Source organism: Erigeron canadensis, chromosome 7 (assembly GCF_010389155.1).
Source record: "Erigeron canadensis isolate Cc75 chromosome 7, C_canadensis_v1, whole genome shotgun sequence".
In the NCBI taxonomy this organism is placed as follows: Eukaryota; Viridiplantae; Streptophyta; class Magnoliopsida; order Asterales; family Asteraceae; genus Erigeron; species Erigeron canadensis.
This window is the reverse complement of record NC_057767.1, coordinates 25,503,665-25,525,990: the sequence shown is the minus strand read 5'-3', so window position 1 is coordinate 25,525,990 and position 22,326 is coordinate 25,503,665. Positions and strand designations below refer to the sequence as shown.

General features: G+C 33.5%; 2 protein-coding genes across 2 annotated transcripts; both read left to right on the top strand.

Annotated features, from left to right (window-relative positions):
• The first annotated feature begins 2,576 nt into the window (after positions 1-2,576).
• LOC122608177 lies at positions 2,577-14,272 on the top strand. The gene is made up of 15 exons (XM_043781266.1): positions 2,577-2,770; positions 2,967-3,104; positions 3,194-3,242; positions 4,642-4,711; positions 5,002-5,215; positions 5,406-5,439; positions 6,594-7,276; positions 7,374-7,422; positions 7,496-7,621; positions 8,101-8,205; positions 8,846-8,937; positions 9,024-9,177; positions 10,189-10,467; positions 12,373-12,448; positions 13,362-14,272. Exons 2-13 carry the CDS (start codon positions 2,983-2,985, stop codon positions 10,459-10,461), a joined length of 1,971 nt encoding a protein of 656 aa, XP_043637201.1. The 5' UTR covers positions 2,577-2,770; positions 2,967-2,982; the 3' UTR covers positions 10,462-10,467; positions 12,373-12,448; positions 13,362-14,272.
• Positions 14,273-14,913: 641 nt separating this feature from the next.
• On the top strand, positions 14,914-21,882 carry LOC122607158 (alpha-L-arabinofuranosidase 1-like). Its single transcript, XM_043780083.1, has 18 exons — positions 14,914-15,039; positions 16,204-16,404; positions 16,535-16,589; positions 16,853-17,064; positions 17,589-17,710; positions 17,794-17,941; positions 18,330-18,399; positions 18,717-18,862; positions 18,949-18,994; positions 19,080-19,132; positions 19,765-19,909; positions 20,043-20,161; positions 20,274-20,345; positions 20,422-20,525; positions 20,831-20,896; positions 20,995-21,193; positions 21,406-21,552; positions 21,680-21,882. Exons 2-18 carry the CDS (start codon positions 16,234-16,236, stop codon positions 21,824-21,826), a joined length of 2,022 nt encoding a protein of 673 aa, XP_043636018.1. The 5' UTR covers positions 14,914-15,039; positions 16,204-16,233; the 3' UTR covers positions 21,827-21,882.
• The last annotated feature ends 444 nt before the right edge of the window (positions 21,883-22,326 follow it).

Sequence of the window (22,326 nt, the reverse complement as noted above, 5' to 3'; positions counted from 1 at the left end):
CATCCATTTGTTTTGTACAGAATATATATATATATATATATTATGGGCTGGTGTTTGTGTGGCCTAGTAACTAAACTACGAATGAGAAAATAACTTCAATTCCAAAAAATCACTTTAAATATATAAAAATATCCAATTTTTTTTAGTTTTTATAAAATCGGAAATCACAAATCAGACTTGCGATTTTGAGTCTGAATCGCAAATTTGATTTGCGATTTTATGAGTATTTTATGAAAATTTGAAAAAAATTGGTATTTTCATATATTTTAACGTGATTTTTGGGTATTTAAGTTTCTTTTAATATTAAATTATTATTATTATTATTATTATTATTATTATTATTATTATTATTATTATTATAAATAAAATAAATATAATGAATATGAACTTCAAAATAATTCATGTAATAAAATGCCTTTTTCTATATCCATCGATTACAACAAATGATCAAATGGTAAAATATATAGAATATACTAGTGTAGGTCTCAAACTTGGAAGTATTCTATGTTACTAAATTACATTTTTGTTTAAATAAAATAATTATAGAAACAAGAGATAAAGCCCAATGGCAAAATAATGGACACTGAGTTACCTAACTCTATATTAGACTTTATCACACACATCTCTACAATATCTTTTTCAGTTTTTTACTAAGATCAAACAATATCTCCACACACACAAACACACATATATACACACATAGTTGTTCAAACACATAGAAGAAAAAGAGAAACAGCTAGTAACATTAGATACTCTATTTTTTTTCTTACATAACTACGAGCACGGTACCCGCGCAATGCGGCGGCAGTGGTGGGGAAGGCGGTCTAGTGGTGTCCGTAATGATACTATTGGTGGTGGTGATGGTGTCATGTGCTGTAAGTTGATATAATTGTGATAGTTGAAATTTTTATAAAATAAAGTCTTAAAGTGTTAATTATTAAAATAAAGTTTAGAGTGTAAATTAATTCATTAAGCGCAATTTGGTGTTTTATAAAACTATTTCCATAGTTGGTGTTTATTAAAGATAATTTAATAATTCTGTATGTACCTATTTCTAAAAATAAGGGGTGTGAAAAATTAATAAAGGAGTATATATAATGATAATTTTTTTTAACAGTCATTAACAAGCGTTTTATTAATCATGAATGATGGTGAATAATGGTGAAGACAAAAGATGATGATGAAGTTTAAAGAAGACAAAAACTTAAGAAGTAGAATGCCATTTATATTCTTTCATCTCTCTCATTCAATTTGAAAAGAAAAAAGAAAGTTTCGGTTCAAACCGGGTTAACCGAGCCCGAACCGGTCAAACTGGGTCAAAACCCGTGCTCATCCTTAATCCAACACAACAAACAAAGCTCCCTCTTCCTTCCTCTTATTCACATTTCAACATTTAGTTATTTTTTCAAAGGTAAACCTTCTAAATAGCCGGCCTAATAATAGTAGTGGGTTAGGCACAAGCCTAAGGCCCACTAACTATTAAGGCCCCCAAAATTATTATACTAGGAGTAAATACCGAGCTTTTTAAGGTTAATAATTTAATATCTTTATCTTTACTCCATAATAAATTAAAAAATCGCCCTTCAATTTTAATTCTCTACCTGTATTAAACCTAAATCATCCTTATTAATTCAACATCTCTCTCAACCTACACTCCTTTTTACCCAAAATACCCTTACAATAATTTCCGAACCCTATCATCTAACTATCTAAGAGCATCCCCAATGGTTTAATTGCAATAGCTTTTCTTGTAAAAAGGTGTAGGTCTTGTACTAAAATGGAAAAAAACTTTTGAAAGCTTGAAGTTAATTAAAATATAATTTTTGATGAAAAACTTAATTTCTACTAATTTTTTACTAAATGAATATATTTTATTTAAATTTAAGCTTTAAACTTATTATTATTATTATTATTATTATTATTATTATTATTATTATTATTATTATTATTATTTTTATCATTGGAGTAAAAAAAAGCTATTGAAATTAAACCTTAAGCTTTATTTAAGGTTAAGGTTTTGTAAGAAAACTACTTTTGTACTAATGAATATATTTTACTTAACTTTAAGTTTTAAAATTCTTTTTACCATTCGAGGAAAAATAACTATCTATACTACCAATATAAACAAATTACCTCTTAAAATTTAACACTCTACATTTAAAATCTCTACTTTACCCTTTTAATCTATACTACCATCAAACCCTTACATGTGTCTATTTACTTCCCTGAAGTTATTCACATAAACACACATGCGTTACTGAATTTAGTAATCCATCAACATAATTACGCTCACTCTAAAACAACAACGGGCGATTTGCACTTTCTGACCGGACTAAGAAACACTTAGTTGAATCATACATTCATGTAATAACACGGTACCGTTACTTAACCAATGTTTTATTCTTATGTTCCGCCACATTACGCGGATACAAGGCTAATTGAGGAAAAGCTTTATTTAACTTCAAGCTTTAAAACTTCTTTTATAAAACCTATTACACCTTTTTATATATATAAAAAAAAAAAAGAAAAACCAATATGCTTTGTAAGAACTTCCTGATAAACACATGTAACCCACAAATACAAAAAACAGACACTCAACCAAACACACGCACACACAATCCCAACAACAATCGATCCCCGTTCCTCCTATTTCAAAAATCCGGCGACCACTCACCCTCCCTCCATCTGCTATATCCGGCGGCGGGCCTGCATATTTGTTTTATGAGATTGATCAAACCCAATTTGTTAACATTAGTGTGCTTGAAAGAAGGTACTCCCCTTTTCCACTACATTATTTCTTTTAGTAATATCATTTTTTTTTTGCAACGAGAACCATCATATATACAGTATTAATTAATTTTAAAACGTTGTACAAAGATTATTTAATTTTCTGTACTTTAATTTCTAAACCCTAACTCTCGATTTATGAATTTGATCAACTAATTTATTTCTTCTTTCAATAGTAGTATTACTTATACAACAATGACTTCGTCTACCAAACTTCCGAAATCCGAGTCACGAGACCTCGAATGCCTTCCACTTAAACAACGTTTGAAGATGTTACATGCTAAACAACAAAAACAACTCATATCCCAAAACATCATGTAAGTGATTTCATTTCTTTTTTTTTTATTTTTTTTTTTAAAATTCGATTTGTTACTTATATATATATTTTCTTTTGTTTCCATACTAGATATCCAAATGTTGCTGTTAACAAGGAAGACGGTTTTCGCAATTCCCGCGTAAGTTTAATACAATTTTTTCCGTATAATATATAAGGTTAGTTGTCTAGAAATATTATTGTACATTTTGTTTTCTCCTTACCTGGTCATCGAACTTTTTGTGTCTATTCCGTAAGTTGTTGTGTATATATGACCCTAGATATCACAGTTTAATGTTTACCATATCATAACATGCTTGTATTTTGTTGATGTGGCTAATGAGAAATGTCAAGACAAATTAATTAAGAAGCCGTAAAATATTATATTATTTTAACATAACGAGAGAAAATACCCGCGCGTTGCGGCGGTAAGATGGTGGAGGTGATAGGTCATAGGAGGTGATATGTCATAAAGTGTGATAGCCAAATGTCTTAGCCCTCGGATTTAAAATTCGTCAAAAGTATATCGAATAACATCTCTAATGAAAGAGCATGAAATTTTGAGAATACCCATATAATTTTTATGATTTATTGATGCATGATTTTTGAGATAAAAGATTTTGAAAAATTAGAGGAATAAAATGATTTATGGAAGAGAGAGAAAAATGAGTGGTTGAGATTTGAGGAGAGAGAAAAATGAGTGGTTGAGATGTATATAGATGTATTGTACATTATGCATTAGTAGGTGTATATTGTTGAAAAGTTGAAAATTTTTGGAGGGAACAAATGCTTTATAATGTAGTAGAGATAAGATCTCATCGGCAACAGTATTAAAATATCAACTTTAATGGTCAATTGGTTAGACATAGGCCAAAAGTGTAACCGAAGCAAACCTTGAATGCCCTTTTAATCAGCATCTTGTTAATACATTCCCATGCACTTGTCCCTTGATTTACAATTGGTAGTGAGTTTGTGTCTGATTTAAAATGCTATTAATAATGCGTATGATACACAAAAATGTAACAATGATTGAAGTTCTGTTGCTTTACATGTTTCCGTGTATGTAGTTTTGAGTTTACTATCATTTCTACAAAATGGTTAGCCACATTTTTCATAATAACAGATTTTCCCATTGATTAAATACAAAAAGTATAAATGTTGTCAAATACACCAATTTTTTCTGTGAAGCCTTAAATGATGACAGGGTTAATTGATTTTTAGCTAGTCTTCTTTGATGGACATTAATAAGAGTAGGTTGAGGCCCTACCACCCTAGTCAATAGTGGTGCTCTTTTTTGGTTGGAGGCATAGTCGTAGTGCAAACCTATAAAATTGAGGATTTCAAGAAGTTGTGGCCTTGTGTGGTTGCTTTGTTTTCAGTATTTATGTTGACTCGTGAGTTACACTGTTCTGAAAAGTAGTATGTGTAGACCGATGCGATTATTATAATATATGATATGTTATTGAGAATCAACCTGATTTTTGTTATATACCTTTTTCCAAGATGATTAATGACCAGGTAACAGGTTCTTTCATGTGCAGGGTTTTCAATATGATCAAGATGACAGTGAGGGAAGGTCTAACAGTGCCTCATGCAAACAGAGTCAGCATGGTAATATTCTTGATGCTGATGCAGTGATGCTCTCAACTCTCGAGTGTTTTATACGTTTCATACTTTCATTTAGCTAATTAGTCTGGTCTCACCCTTTAACTCTACAAAAGAGAACATACAAAAAAAAAAAAGAACTTATAGGCTGGTTCCAGATGCTTCGATCATACACTTTAAGATACATGCGGTGACCACTATGCATTTCCTTTTGAGTTTCGCAATATGGACTTTTAAGTGTGTATGTATTGCTTATTAAGTTTAGCAATGACTCCATTTAATTGTTGATATGACAGGCACCACTCATACTGTTAGGACGCCCCCCTTGCATGCCAGAATGCTATCACACAAATTAGAGAAGGAGTGTACTACTGCTGAAGATGAATCTGTAGTTCAGTTGCTGAACTGCCAATGCCCTTCTAGTACTGATGATAATGAAATGTCCGATGATTTCTTTGAGGATTTTGATCATGTTGTGCTGAAAGAACGACAGAGAATGCTGCTATCTAGGTCTTGCCTCTATAGTCACAAATTTTGTTTCTTTTTCTTTATATTTGTTCTTGTTTGTTCAGTAGTGTTTGTTACAGTGCCTGCTGGTACTGCTAGTGCAAGGATCAGATTACATACTTCTCTTCATTGCTGATGTTGTTGATTTGCCTCCTATTTAATTGTCTTTTAATTTTTCCGTCTTGATATGCAGGAAATTGGTGGGATCTAGCAAACCAGTAATGGAGGTAATTTTTCTTTTCCTGCACCTTATCTATTGTACATTTGTACTGTAATTCAAACCTTAAATATATTTCTGTTGTATTAGCAAATACTTTTTATATGGTTTCTCATCATATCTTTTATATTCTTTTATTCTGTATGGAGAAGGTGCTATCTAATTACTAGAAATCAATATGTTTGCTTGAGGTCATTTGTGTTGTAGCTTCAGTGTTCCTTTGAATCTATAAGTTTACATAACAGTCGGCTAGTCACTATTATCTGTCTGATTTGAGATATAAAACCTACACAAGCATTAGACCGAATCCAGTTTTATGGCCTCTCTTATTAACTTATCATGCTCTGTTGTTTATTGTCTCAATAAAATATCTATATCCAGCATTGTCTTACATACCAAGTTTTGTAATCTGGATCCTGCAGTTGTATCTAAGACCCTCACCTTAGAAATGTTGTGATGTTATTTATAATAGCTATTTTGAATTATGGCTCCAAAATTGGTTTGGGCAACTGCTTTGGCGGAAGTGGGTTGCCAACCATCCCGACTTTGATTGATGAGCCTGGTTGTGCTATTTAGCATGTGTCAAATACATATTATAAATGATTGTGACTGGTAAACCATAGCATGTCATTTCTAAGAGGTATAGTTGCATTGGCCGATGAATCTTAAGCAAGTTTGACCATGAAACGGCTACCGTCATGTCGTTCAAAACTTAAGCCATTGATAGACAATGACAGGCCGATACACCAAGAAAAAAAGAGTAAAAAATTTAAAAATGTACCTGAAAACTACACTATAATCATTAATCAATATATACAAATATGCTTACACGTGTTATCCTACTATCCAAAACAATTGCATGAGATAGTAGAATGTCAGCCTCACATTTAAATCAGAAGCCACAGTACCTGGTTTTGGATTGATACGAAGTCGTGCTTATGTTTTTGACGTCTAATAAGCCTGTTCCTTTCTAGGTTGTGTCGATTGGTTTCCTATAAATTCTAAAAATGCAACGCTTCAAAATTTATAAAGTAAAATGACACAATTGAAAAACATACCATTGATTTCTTCTAGGCTTATGTAGTTCCTTCTTTCAAAGTTTATTGGATAAAGTTACACATGCTTATCTTACATGATAGAGCTTGCCTATATTTATTGTTACAGTATACCACGGTAAACCCTTCTACAAAATCGGCTGACTTGAGTTTGCCAAGTGCTGGAATAGGAAGTGGTGGATGGGACATTTGTGGAATAAGATCTGTAACGGGAGGAAATGACACTATTGAAAAATGTGATGGAAATGTTTATGCCTCTTGTGATACTTTGGAGTCTCATCTGCTAAATGACATTACTACTGATGCTCCTACATGGATTTATCGACATCAAGAAGATACATTAACATTTTCAAATAACGACAAGAATGTTCATGGAGCCGAGTCATGTTCTGGTAGAAGTATTATTAATAAACAGTGTTTGCTGTCAAGTTACTGTGAGACTGATCGTACTTTAGCCTCTCAACCTGTTCCAAATGTTAAGGTTGAGCCATTAGATGGGGTAGAAATTTCAAACAGAAAAGCTCTAGATTGCCCCTGGATAGGAAACCAAATATCCGTAAAAAGTGAACATGTAAACAATACTAAAGTTTTTGAAGATATTATAGATCACATGATGCTTGGAGATAGGTTGAGATTGTTGGCATCGAGAACATATTCCAAGGCTACTTTCTCTAATAATGTTGACAACTCAACGACATTTGTGCGTGCTGGCAATGACCATAAGCCTACTCATTTTAAGTCTTCTAAGCCCTTCCTGAGGAAAATGCCACGCAAAAGGAGAAGAACTGTCACGTAAGTGTTGAATCATTACATAGGTAAAATCATTTGAAGCAAGTTATTTTAACTGATTGTTGCTTACTGATTTTGAATTTTAATTCTCAAATTTCAGGGACTCAATTGAAACAGCATTGGAGGAAGATGCACCTGGACTCCTACAGGTGCGACTTGAACTTAATGGCTTGTTTTGCAATCTTCATATGTTCTTGTGATCATTCTTTAGACGTGTGGCAGGTGTTAGTTGAGAAAGGGGTTTTACTTGATGAAATTAAACTCTATGGAGAAGGAGAAGGCGAGGAAGCATTGGACGAATCACTGGTTGCAGAGAGCTTTTCAGAACTGGAAGATGTGATAACCAAGGTCAATTGAAACGACTCAGCTCAATTTAAGTAAAATAAGAATTTTTTTGTTTATATTTTAAAAATAAACTTGCCCAGGTGTGCCATCAACTTTTATGCATGTGCCACATATTCTGACATTCAGATTTTCATGTGCCACCTACATAGTGTATGTGGCACATTTTAGGTTGGCAAATATCTGGACCTTCCATAGATAGATATACTCCTACTGAACAAAAATGTTAAAAAGTTAAAATTAAAGCGAAAAGAAAAATAAATGACGTTCTAACTTCATCGATGATTGAAGCTTTTTTTTTAGGTAAAAGGATTACCCCTGTTAATATTATGTTTGAAGCTTTTTTTAGGTAAAAGGATTACCCCTGTTAATATTATGATCGAAGCTTTTTAAATATATACAAACTGATGCGTTCTCTTGACAGTTATAGGAGTAAATTTTTTCATGTTAGCTTGATACATTTGTTTCTTTGTATGAAAAATCAGATTTTCTCTCAACACCAATCATTTTTTAAGCTTGCTCCAGTAAGGGGTGTGAGAGGAGAAAAAGCTAGTTACTGCTTGGCTTGCCTTATTTCACTTGTAGAGCAGGTATAATTTTGGTTTATGCTTTCTACATTTGTAATAATTTAGGTACAATTATGGTTCTAAATCAACTGAACGAATATGAACGGGAGTTGGTCATATCCGTTCATTTAACTTTTGACGCACAAATGAGCAAACACCAACAGATAAACGAACAAATATTTGTGTTTTTGTTCGTTCAATTAGAAGACAAGTTTGTCTGTTTCCGTTTATGTTTATTCGTTTAAATGATGAACGCAAACGGATACAAACAAAGATAAAGGAATAAAATAATGTAAACACGCATAAACATACATATGTTCATACATTTATTTATATAATATTATACGTTATACAAGTCCAATATTATTAACAAGCCAAAGATCTCTGTATTAATATTAAACATGTCTAAGGAAAAAGATAAATAAACGTGTGTTTTAAATATAAATGTGAAATAAACAAAAGCAATCATTATGTGTCCGTGTTTGTTTGATTAACTAAATCAACGGGAAATTCTGTTAGTGTTTTTCCGTTTATTTATAAATGAACCTAAATGCACTTCCCACCGAATGACTTCACAAATTGTTTGCAAATGCTATGTTCATTACATCCCTAGGTATAATGTGTGGCTGTGTGCTATTTCACATGCATCTTACATCTCTTGTAGGCACGATACTTACGTATTAGAAAGTCGCCAGTTGAATGGGGTTGGTGCCGGGACCTCCAGTCCTTCATATTTGTATTTGAAAAACATAACAGGTTTACCATCAACTTTGTTCATTATCTAAAGATACCCTACTTGCTTTCCATTTTAACGGAGTGTAGCCAATTATTTTTTGATACAGAATAGTGCTGGAGCGTCCTGAATATGGATTTGCAACATACTTTTTTGAATTGGTTGATGCCTTACCTGTACACTGGCAGATCAATCGATTGGTCACCACTATGAAGCTTACTAGCTGTAGCAGAATTACTCTGATTGAAAATAGAGCACTGACGGTACTATAGTTTACTATAGAGCACTGATGGGAAGGTTGGATGGGCTGGGTAACAGATCAAAATGAGCTCAAGTTGAGCAGGTTGTATTTGTACAGTCAAAACTGGTCGGGATGGGTGGGGTTGACTTACAAACACGTATCTATCCCTAATATGCATCAGTTATGGTCATAGTTGTCAAAAGCGAAGGCGACCTCAAAGCGCAAAGACCTCAAATATGGCGAAGGCGAGAGGCGCAAAAAAAGCGCACTTAGTAATTAAATATAAAATATTTATATATAGTGAAAACTAGTAGTAAAAAAATCAAATGTCATTTATAAAACCAAATATCATTAAAAAAATATAAACTTTTCAACCAAAAACTTTAAATTTTTAGACTATGGGCACTTCTTTGTGTCTTCTTCTTCCCATTTTATATTCTCTCTTTCTTCTTTTATCTTCTTGAACAACTATGGTCACTCATTTTGGCCGGAAAACATTAGAGGTAGCCACGATTTGGCCGGATCTTGAATGATTTGACCCATTTAACCAATTTGACTGTCGTTGACCACCACAATTGACCGTCGTTGACCGCCTTTTTCATGGTCGACTTGGGCCTAGGGTTTCAGACGCTGGACCTCGCCTGCCTTTTGTGCCTAGGCGCAAGAGGCGCTCGCCTTTGACAACACTGGTTATGGTTAAAAACCATGTGATAAATACTAGTCTAAATTTTTTAATACATTTGCCTTGGAGGTTGTCTCCATTACATTTAGACTTTTGGCCACTTTGAACCAGTAGACCCGACTAACATGTTCTTCCAGCTGAAAAATTATGTGACGTATGCGATACGTTTTCAAGGTATTCATTACTTGGTTTTTTTGGTGTATTATTATCAGAAACTGGTAAAAAGGCTCTGATTGTCGGCTGCAATTGAATAAAACGATAACTTTAACTACTTGCCAAATCATTATTTAATAAATAGGAACTTTCATTTTTTCTATACCTAAACTAAAATAACTTATCTTATGCATGTAGGTTGGGGATGATCTGACCGAAGGTGAAGCTCGGGTGTTAATGGAATATGGTTGGATACCAGACAGTGGTCTAGGAACAATGCTGAACTACTGTGATAGAGTCGTTCATGACAGGAAGAATGAGTTTGAGAGTGACAGCTCAGAGTGGAGGTCAAAAATTGCCAAATTACTAACTGATGGTTACAATGGTGGAATCATCGTCCCAAACGATATCCCAAAGAAAGTTATGGAATATGGTGTTGGTCAAAGCCCTCAAATTAAGCTGGAGCAATAGTTGAAGGTTTGTCAAAATCTGAAAGTCTTTTCGACATGTATAATAAGTTGTTTTGCTATCGTGAAATAGTAAATTAAAAATTCAGATTATTAGAAGTGGTTCAAAAGATCTTGTTAGCCCAGTTGGACCAAAGCTCACTGGATGACATGTGCTTTTTCATTATTTCAATACGCAAGCTTTACCTTTTTCTAGTGAATTCACATTGCATTTGACAAAATAGGCTGGTCAGGTGGGTTAAAATGTTAGATAAAGTGTGTTAGATTGAGCTGACCCCTTAACATTTTTTTGTCATATTTTTTGGTGACTCATTATATAACAACAAAGCCTGTTGGTCGGTGGTGTGAGGGAAAGTACTGTTAGATTGAGCTGACCCCTTAACATTTTTTTGTCATATTTTTTGGTGACTCATTATATAACAACAAAGCCTGTTGGTCGGTGGTGTGAGGGAAAGTACTGTAGCACTCCTCCATTGACTGTCCTACACGTGTTTATTCTTTCATCTCTTTTTATTTTCCAACCGTGTATGTGTTTTTTTTTTACTTCACAACCACCGACCTCACTCAGTATTTTCTTCTTCCTTATCTTCCCCTGTTTCCATCCATGAATATCTTACCCCCTGTTGATGAAGTATTCTTTCTTTAGTGTTTCACTCTTCTTTCCTTCTACTTTGAACGGTGTCTGGTGGCTCCTCCTAAACCGTTAGAATCCGTGGATGTTGCCAAAATTAGGGTTTCGCTATTTTGGGGATTTTTGATGATTTTGCGCCTTTTATGGATATTCTCAACCACTGTGATGATTGAAAATTTGCGATATTTCGATTGGAAGAAGGTGTGCTTTTTTCTTTTATAATTATAGGGGCCTTTTTTTTTTCTTATGATGCCTTACGTGTTGGTTGAAGATGATCATCAAAAATTGGGTTTTTGTCTAACTGTAAGAATGTAACTTGCATCAATTGTTGGATTTTTGTTTAACATTAACAAAACTCTTGCAACACAAAATGAAAGCACCTATGTTATCAATTTCGGTGAAATTTCGGTGGTATTTCGGTGGTATACCGGTTTTCGGTAGTGGGATATAATTTCGGTATTGAATTTCGGTTTTGATATCGTTACCGAAATTTTCGGTGGTTTGACCGAAATTTGACCGAAATACCACCGAAATTTCCTAAATTTCAGTGAATTCTGTTTCAGCACTTCCAGCTTTTATCTTTTACTCTTATTTATGTATATAAATATATATATATATATATATATATATAACAAAAAACTCAAACAAGAAGGCACCTTCGATTTTATTTGATAAAAGAAATTTCTAATTTATTAATCATCAAAAAGTTTAGAGTTGGTTTCCCTATTATTACAACACTTTTAAAATGAAACGTTATTTTTTCATTAGTGTGTTTTGTATGTTGGGTTAGACAGTTTATTTGATATAAACCCACAATGGACTTTAAAGTTGAAGTATGCCGAAGTGGTAGGAGCACTCGAGCACAACTAGACATTGCCGGTAGTATTTAGGATTTTTTAAGGGTACGATTACCCTTTTAACATGGCTTTTTAGTTAACGTGAAGTCCAAATGCCATCAGCCTCTTTCTGAAGAGAGATGTGGAACTGAATTTTTTTGGCTATATATTTTTTGGGTAGTTGTAGTTGTCTTTGTTAATGCAGATTCTTAACTAGCAGTCATTATGCATCTGAATTTTACTATTTACCCGAATTTGAAACTACATGATTTTACGAGTGACGAATAATTTTTAAAGGTCAGCTCTCACTTTTACAGAAAATTTAGGTTATATTTATCAAGATTTGGGTTCCTTAATTCAGAACCGCAACTGCTTTTCAAGACTCTTCATTCTATGTGTGTGTGTGTTTCTAGGATTGTGTGTGTAATAAAAATGCCTCGTGTTGCAGATAAACAGATCAGTTAGCAGACTTAAACATCCGGGAGTTATTGGCGATCGAGGTTCAGGATCCATTTTGAGGCAAAGTGAGTACACAACTACACATCTCATTATAGACTTATAGTGTTTTACTTTTCTTAGTGCTATTTGAGGCTAAAATCCTCGATGTTATGATGTGACGACTGATGATTCCCAACCTCAAAACCTGATTGCTTGAAACTCACATTTGGGTTGTCGTAACTGCTAACGAAATTAGAAATACACCTTAGGCTGCTGGGTTTAAACCCGAACCAGACTAATTTGTTCATTCGATTATTCTACGCAAAAGACACTTTTATGTAACGTTTTGGTGGATGTGTTGCAAAGACACAGGTGTTGCAAGTAGAAGTGAATAATTAGAAGTTCGTTCAGGTTTCTAATTCAAGTAATAAGATAAGTTTTAATAAGTACTTTGTCCTTCTAACCATATTAAGTACCCATGTTTTCATTCCGTAATAAGTACAAACAGGGGCCATTTTTATCTGTTGTTAGTACCCATGTTTTCATATCTGAGATGCTTGTGTGGCGAAACTGGAGGGTCAAGATTATTAGTAATAACATTGTCCTTGTGACCATATTAGAGATGTTCGATGTGCATTATGAAAGTATTATGTAATTTTGAAATATCGAAATAGATAAACTAGTAGAATAGGCTGTAGGAAATAGTGTTTGGATGTGATTCTGCTGTTTGAAATTCTAATCCTCAGGTAACCAGATGTTCACCGTTACAGAAGTTTCAATTGTGTAATAATATGTTAGGTTAAATGACCAAAAGTACATTTCGTGTGATGCGAGTTGCCTTCAAAAAGATGATACGAGTAGTGTTTAAAATGGATTTAAAGGTTTTGTTCAACAATTCTTGTTCTGCATATATATAAACACTTTACCAAACTTGTTACTGTATTATTACCATAAAGAAATTGGTGTTTGATGTTTAATCATTGCTGTATATATATGCAGTGTTGGAGCAGTGGAATGTGTACCATATACCCCCTCGTGATTCGTTCACAAGTACTTGCTTAGCTCAGTTAATTTGTTGTGTTCTATACTGTCTGGTTCACAGCAATAGTATTAATAGAGGTGGTTTTGTGGACTTATGATTTAGGCAATGGCTCGTTTTGGGTTAATTTTATCTTTAACGGGTTAAATGAATTATTTTTTTTGGCTAAATGGCGAACATGTCAAAAGTTTTGAAAGTCACTTAAAGTGTCTTTAATGCATATTGTAAGAATAGCTTTTATAATCATAAGCAAGGAATTTGTTATACATTTACAAGTAAAGAAAAATAACTGTCGAGTGTTTGTGGTATGTACTAAAGAAATGACCCCGTTTCAACCTGTTACCCAATCGTACCCAGCTGCTATTTTTCTCACCTCTAATTATAATTTTAATGTAGAGAGGAATGATATGTTTACCCCCTCATGACTTTTTGCAGAGCTTTTGCTCTAGTATATGCTCACTGCCTTGCCCTCTGTCAAACTTCATATGCTGTTCAGTGTTCGTTTTTACGAACATTAGTAGAAGATTCTTGATTTGCATCAAGATGTAGAAGATGGCAAAAACAATCGTGAAAGTATGACAAATTTTGATCCTCAGAAGATGGCAAAAACAATCGTGAAAGTATGACAAATTTTGATCCTCATAGACCCACATTTCTTCAATGTGCTCTGCAGTTTCTAGTCCAGTTTTGGAAAATTAGAACATTTGTAATATCCTTATGTGAAGAAGTTATTAGATATGGGAGATGTGGTACCCTGTCAATTGGTTGTCCAATGTCCATTCTTGTGTTACTTTGGTAATGGTGGTTATATATTCTCAGAATTTAAACTTTTTAATTATTAGATTATATCTATATGAATTTTACGAGGAAATCTTATGTTTGCCCATTTTCTTCACATAGTTAAACAGTTTATATTGTAGCAAGAATTAAAGTTGTCATGAACTATTGATCATGTCCACTGCAAGTACAATGGGCCAATGAATCCTTGTATAGGAAAGACCAAAGTCTTGGCCCAAATGTACGTGGTCTGATACAAGTCGTGACTCAAATGTACGTGATTTAATGAAGGATATTCGATTGTTTCAGAACGTAAATGTAAAGTAATTAAGGTTGTGGTTATTGAGTACATATTAACAACTTATGATACAAATACACAAACTATAAGATGTGGAAATTATATAGATACAGATTTGGAATAACTTATCCATCCATTTGTTTTGTATATATAGAATAGAATATTTATGGATTTGGAATAACTTATCCATCCATTTGTTTTGTGTAGAATAAAGATATAGATATTATGGGCTGGGTTGGTGGGGCCTAATAACTAATTTATGAATTAATGCTTCCAAGTCTACCAAAAACTAAACAGATAAGTTTTGCTTACGTGAAAGCAAAGACAAATCGATCAATAAGTAGCATCAATTAATTTGACAATCTTAAAACTTATATTTATGTTTCATTCACCATTATAATCCAAAGTTTTTCGTACCAAAATTACCGTTCCTTATTTTCCCACCTTGATACAGATCACCAGTGATATATCTATATATTTTCTTCCATTTAAACAAAACCTTTCAAGTCTCTCTCTCTAACTCTGTATCTATCTATCGACTGTATATGTATTGAACTATTGAAGTAAGTGTGCTATATTTTCTTTTTATATCATCATGTCTTTGGTTTCCAAGTTATGCTCTAGTTTATAACCATGTTTGATCATATAATATTTTTATTGTGTGCCTTTTATTTGAGATCATTATATGTATAATGACGCATCTGATTGCTTATTATACTTCAATTATGAAGTTTGTAATAGTTCTTTCTGGGTTGACTTTATTTTTGACGATCAATGTGTATATTTTTCTGAAAGTTTTGAGTTCTCGTAAGAAAGTAACAATGAGCACTTGGTCTAGTAATTCAATAAGTGTGGGCTTTGTCTTTCTAGCAGGTTCATTTGTTGGATTGACTTAATGAAATTTGTCCTTTAAAGAAAAAATTGACTCGTGCTTTAATGCAAATTATTTTACCATGACTCAAATAACCATATTGGGATAAAATGTTTGTTTGCTATTGGGCAAAAAGGTAAATTTTTTACGTAACCTTTTTCCTTAAGAAAAAGAAGGAAGATTCATTGTCTTTGCAAAAGTGTGTTATGGATTTTTTTTATTTTTTTTTTCCATAATTTTTTTAAAAACAAGTAAAAAATTTCGTCTGGTAAGTAAAAAATGTTTGATGGCATAAAAGAAGAGTGTAATGTTTAGAATATTAGATTAGCATAACATGCATAATTAACCCGTATAAGGTGAAGCTAGCTTAGACGAGTAATAAACAACAACCAAAGTATAGGAAAGTATTCATTCATATCTATTTTATCTCAAACTTAAATTAAATACTATCTATATCTATGGTCGAGTTACGTTGTGTTTTATCTCAAACTGTTCAATCACATTCATTTAGGTAACATGGGGCTGGTCAGGTTATGTTTTGATAATTTTTTTAAAAATGGATAAATGACCGGGCCCGTACTCAAAAAATGATCTTTTTTAACCTGAACCCATTCTAACCCGCTACTCTGCCATGTTGCTACCTCAACTCTAATGACTAAACCTCGGTTTATTTCTATTATTATTTGCTCTTTTATGGTTAGATACATACTGGCTTCTTTATCAGATTTTTCATATTTATGCCACAAAAATAAAATAGGCTAACTATCTATAATTGTGCTTTTGATAGGATAAACATAGAATGCAACTAAGCTGGTTATTATCTTTTGGTTCCAAATGTTCCATTCTGTTGTAACAGGAACATATTCAAGCGTCGCTTAAACAAGTAATGGGTTCAAGTAATGTCATTCAAGCTCTCATACTTGGGCTTCTTATCGGGTGTTGCTCTTTCATTCAATGTACATCAACTTTGTCGGATACACAAGCAACTCTTCTTGTAAATGCTTCTCAAGAATCCACTAGGAAGATGCCGGAAAATCTGTTTGGTGTTTCCTTTGAGGTATGCATTGTGTCTCATTACTGTAGTTAGAAACAGTAGAAATTCATTTCTTAGCTGCAACAAGGTTCTTAAATTTGTGACCTTGGTTTCTTATCGAAAATTTACAAGTGCTTTTTTTTTTCTTTTTTAGGAGATCAACAATGCTGGTGCAGGCGGGTTGTGGGCAGAGTTAGTAAGCAACAGAGGTACTTCATATAAATCTTCTACATTTCGCTATTGTCATCTTGAGAGAACTGCAAAATTTCATTATTTTTAGGAATTCTTGTTATGTTAGAGTTAGCTATTTTCTACTATTATCTTGCTAAGAGTATTGATTCGGGTCCACAAGATTCTTACAAACTGTCATGGGCAATGTGAAAAATCAATACATTCCTCATGGGAAAGCTAGTGGCATATTCTATAAACTTATAGCTTTCCTTTATGTGTTCCATGAAACTTTGAAAATCAGGTTTTGAATATGGTGGACAACATTCTCCTTCTCTTATTGAGCCGTGGTCAATAATTGGAGATTTTTCATTGGTGAGAGTAGTAACAGACCTTTCTTCATGCTTCAAGAGGAATCCTGTGGCACTTCGGATGGAAGTGCTTTGTGACACCGATGGGGTTAATGCTTGTCCAGTTGGAGGTGTTGGTGTATATAATCCTGGATACTGGGGAATGGTAAGAATATAGATTTCAAAAATGGTAGGTCTGGTAAATGGGTCAATACGGTTAAGCTTTTCCACATGTTGAAATGGTCAGGTTGGGTTGACCCGAATAACCTCTTATCTAATTATTTAGAAAAACAAACTTCTGGTGACTTCCAATCTGTTCGAAATGTTACTTTTAGCCGCTCCTTTTATTTGACCCATTGGAGATTTAACAGAACCAAATCAGTTCTTTCACAAGAGAATGAAGTAATATTGACAATTTACCACCTATAATCACATCTAACCTTTTGAAAGAGGTACTTCAGTTCTATACACAAAGGTGTCAAAGCGGGTCAATTTGGGTTAGATTCTATCGAAAACAGTTCAGATTTTTGCTTGTTGAATTGTTGTGTTTTCTAAATTAGACTTGTCTTAAGCAAATGTAATTTAGAACTACCATGTAACTAATATTTTTCATGCATGTAATACTTGTCTAATACCTTCCAAAAGTTGGCTATTCTCATGTGTAGTTTTTGTTTACGTACTTTTCTGCAGAATATTCAACGCGGGAAAACTTACAAGTTAGTTTTGTATATTCGTTCATCAGATTCAATAAATGTCGCAGTTTCATTGACTGACTCTAAGGGAGTGCAAACACTTGCTGCTACAAATATTATGTGAGTATTTATTGAATTATAGTGGATTTACCTATAGTAGTTATGCAGAAGGACTACTAAAGATTTTCTTATGGTTCTTCAAGAGATACTGATGTTTCAAACTGGAAAAAGATGGAAATTTTGTTGGAAGCAAATGCAACGAACCATAATTCAAGATTACAGTTCAAAACAAACAGAAAAGGAGTCATATGGTTTGATCAAGTTTCTCTGATGCCCATGGATACATACAAGGTATATTCTTGTCTATAGTCACACAGATAACACCTGCTAGTTAGATCAATTCAAATGATATATACATGCCACTTATGCCCCGATTTTATGGTTATATGCTTCAAGTATTTCTTCCGTGTTCATTTTTAGCTTTAGTTTTAAGATCACCTTACAAATTAGACATAAATATTTATCGTAGTAGACATGTAAAGAAATTTAAGACATATGAAGTATTAGAATGCATGCTTTCGAGGTGGTTATAGTCACTCAAAGAATCAGAATTAGATAAATTGTTGACTAATAATATGAATAGGTAATTATCTTAATGATTCTTTGTTATACAGCAGCTCTTATATGCTTCTCCTAATCTGAATATTTTGACATTTAATTAATTACTTTGTCAAATCAGGGTCATGGTTACCGAAATGATCTTTTTAAGATGGTTGCGGATATGAAGCCAGGATTTATCAGGTTTCCAGGTAAGTATGATTTCTGGAAATTGTCTAGTTGGGTTGACTCAAAGCACTTTTTGAGCTATTTCTTAACACTTACTTTGTTAATATGTACAGTCACATTACTTATCGAAATTATTGCATTAAATGATTTATTTGTATTCATCAAAGTACATTTTGTGGCTTGAGCAACTTCCAACCTGTTTGACCTGCTAACTCATTTTTGTCTTTCAAAATTGGCCCATTCAACCTGTTAGTGATGAAACATCCCTAATCAACACATTCATGAGTAAATGGTTCAAAGTTCCTAATGATCATCTGTTTTATGAAATATTCTGCATCAGGTGGCAGTTTTGCTGAAGGAAAAGCACTAATAAATGCGTATTGGTGGAAGGATACTGTTGGACCTTGGGAAGAGAGACCAGGACATGTTAATGATATGTGGTCATATTGGACTGATGATGGACTTGGGTACTTTGAATTTCTTCAGGTGACATGATCTCTGTTCATTAGACAAACTTGCTCTATCTTGTAATGGTTCTTAATATTTAGTTTGAAAAACTTTGGTTTCTACAGCTGGCAGAAGACTTAGGTGCATCACCAATATGGGTATTCAACAGTGGTACTATGACCTTCTATTGGAAACATTTGCTTTATAATTCCGATCTTAAATGACCGTTTTTAATCATATTTTTTATGATCTAAAGGGTTCAGCCAACAAGAGGCGATCAATCCGTCCAACATCAAACTTTTGGTGCAGGTATGTAATTGTCCTTTTTCTGGATTACTAGCTGATGGGTGTTGGTGGTGATACTACTGGAATCTAAACTTCTCATTTTACACGATTTTCTTTACTATTATTGTGGTCTGTTCATGTGAGCCATGTTATTGTTCTTCATAATAGAAGGGAAGATTCTTTTCTAAAAGGACATAATTGGGTTAGTTTGGCTTTGTATTGGCCATTTGGGCTTGTTTGGGTGAACCGCCATATCCAAACAGGTTCAAGTTGGCTAGAACTAATAAGGTCTTAAGTATTTGTAGAGTTCACAACAGGTTAGATTCGGTCAAACAACGGGCAGATGAGTCAAAGTTTGCCCAATAGTGTATCTTTTGTTAATGCTAAAACCTCATGCATTATGAATATTTTTTAATATCAGATTAATACTAATATAGTATTTTTTTTTTCTTTGTAATTTACTGTATGCACTTCTTATTTATTATAAAGAAACTCAAAGAAGTTTGGACAAAATGTATATGGATCAACCTTACCTGATACTCAACATACAAACCTGGACACTTTTTGACCCATTACCCGAGCCATCTCCGTCTAGCATGGTCCTTATAATGCGTAAGACTATAACTTCAATTCGAGATTTATGTTTTTGATTTCAGGATGCTCTTGATGGTATTGAATTTGCTAGAGGTGATCCCAATTCTACATGGGGGTCTGTTCGAGCTGATATGGGGCACACGGAACCATTTAACTTGAAACATGTTGCTATTGGAAACCAAGATTGTGGGAGGAGCAATTACCGTGGTATGCATGTCACTACACCTTTTTGTTATGCGTACTTATGAATATACTGGTCCAATGAAAAATATAAGCGATATACTCATTAAAAAGGCGAGTTAAAGTGTTAAATCATGCTTTTATTTCTCATCTTGTGCAGCAAACTATCTTCAGTTCTATACTGCTATAAAAGAAGCTTATCCAGACATTAATTTGATCACTAACTGTGATGGATCAAATACAAGATTGGATCATCCAGCAGAGCTGTATGATTATCATGTAAGCTTCTTTGTTTTAACATCATTTTTCCACTTGATACAGATTGTGAATATACAAAGAGGTGGAATTGCTAAAGATGCCTATGTTTCATTGGTTCCCTTTTTCGTGTTAGGTTTATGTTGGCGCAAACACAATGTATTCTATGGCTCAGACATTTGATCATACACCACGTGTTGGTCCAAAGGTTTGTAAAGTTTATGCTCCAGATAATATAAAAACAAGTGTATATGGTTGTGATTTCCGACACTTGATAATTTCAGGCTTTTGTAAGTGAATATGCTGTGACGCAAGGCGATGCTCATTCAGGAAATCTTTTAGCAGCATTAGCAGAAGCTGGATTTCTTATCGGCATAGAGAAAAACAGGTCTGTTTCACTTCTAAAGTACCGTGAGTTGTTTTATAAGCTCCAAGTGAAAAAATAGTCTTACCAAATGTATTTTTATTATGCTGTAAAACAGAATTTACTACTCAATTTACATAATATTAAATGTTTGAAAAACATTTAAATCTGGGTTCCATTTATTTTGTCAAGGATTTTTGGAAATTCTAGAGTTAGTTTCTTTTTTACTTGTCCATTGGTGAGGTCTGTTTTATACATGTGACTGTGTTTTGACTTACTAAGAATGATGTTTAGTTCTTTTTTATGAACGTTGTATTTCATTCTTGCAGTGATGTTGTGGATATGGCAAGCAATGCACCTTTGTTTCTGAATGCCAATACTCCCTCAAACAAGGGGTAAGGTTTTTTCTCCAAGAATTTAAACTTTAAGCATATATATTGACTGTTTCGATTAGTCAGAATTTTTAATGGTTGAAAGTTATTCTCGCTTGCAGGTTTAGGCCAGACGCCATAGTCTTTGATTCTTATCGGACTTATGGGACACCAAGCTATTGGATGCAACAATTTTTCTCGATGTCAAATGGTGCAACTCTTCTTGATTCAACCCTCCAAACTAATTCATCAAATTCACTTATGGCATCAGCTATCTGGTTCCAGAACCCGGTAGATAAGAATAACTATTTGAGAGTAAAGGTAAGATGAAACCTCCATTACCCAATTCTTTAAAGATAAAACCCTTTTTCCATAACCCGAAAGTTGCAATATAAGCGCAATTTAATCTGCTTAGAATGAAATGGGTCAGATAGGCTTGTTGGGTTGAAGGTCTCTCAAAGTCTGTTCAAATGCATACAACCTCCTGATGTTGTAAATATTAAGAATTCGAGTTTTAACTATGTTGTTTTCAGGTAGTAAACTACGGAAGTAACAAAGTGAATTTGAAGATAACTTTCGAAGGGTCGGATTCTCACCTAATAGATTATTCTAAGTCATCTAAAACTGTACTTTCTTCCACTAATGTTATGGATGAGAATTCCTTCCAAACTCCTACCAAGGTATTATATTCATCTGTCTATTTATTTTGTATAACGTATGATAGTAGTACTTGTTTCTTTACCCTTGCGTCGTTTTTTACTAACAATATGTTGGTAATTGGCAACTTTCCTTGACCATTTCATACAGGTTTCGCCGGTTAAAAGCTTACTCAAGAAAAATAAGAATGACATTAATGTCATACTCCCTCCATATTCTTTGTCTTCTTACGATTTGCTAATAGTGTCAAAAAGTATTGCAATGATTAATGCAGAGAATGATATGTATGATGTATAATTGATTGAAAAGGGTATACAATTCACATAATGAAATGTATTATGAAAAGCATAAAAGAATCCCAAAATTTGTCATTGTGGGTGGATGATTACAATAGGATGGCCTTACGGGTGGATCTACAAAAGAAGTAGCTTGTAATCACAATTTGTGTTGGTGGCAAAACGGGTAGATTGGTAACAGGTCAAAACGGGTCACTTTTGGAAACTAGTCAAACGAACTGGGTTGAAAACCGGGTTGGTTCATTTTTTTATTATTTTTTTATGTTTTATTATTTATTTTCCAACGGTAGAATTTTATTATAATGAAAGCAACAACTAGCAAGGTTAGCTGCTAAAAGTACAGTTACAGTGTAAATCTAGAAAAAGACCAATACAACTAATCTAGACTCATCCCGAAACAATAACTGCAAGGAGTATAAAAGGAGTGAAAAAAACTCGTGCCGATTACGATAACCCAAGACATGAGAAAAACTCCCAACCAATGAAGGCCAAGCCACCGGT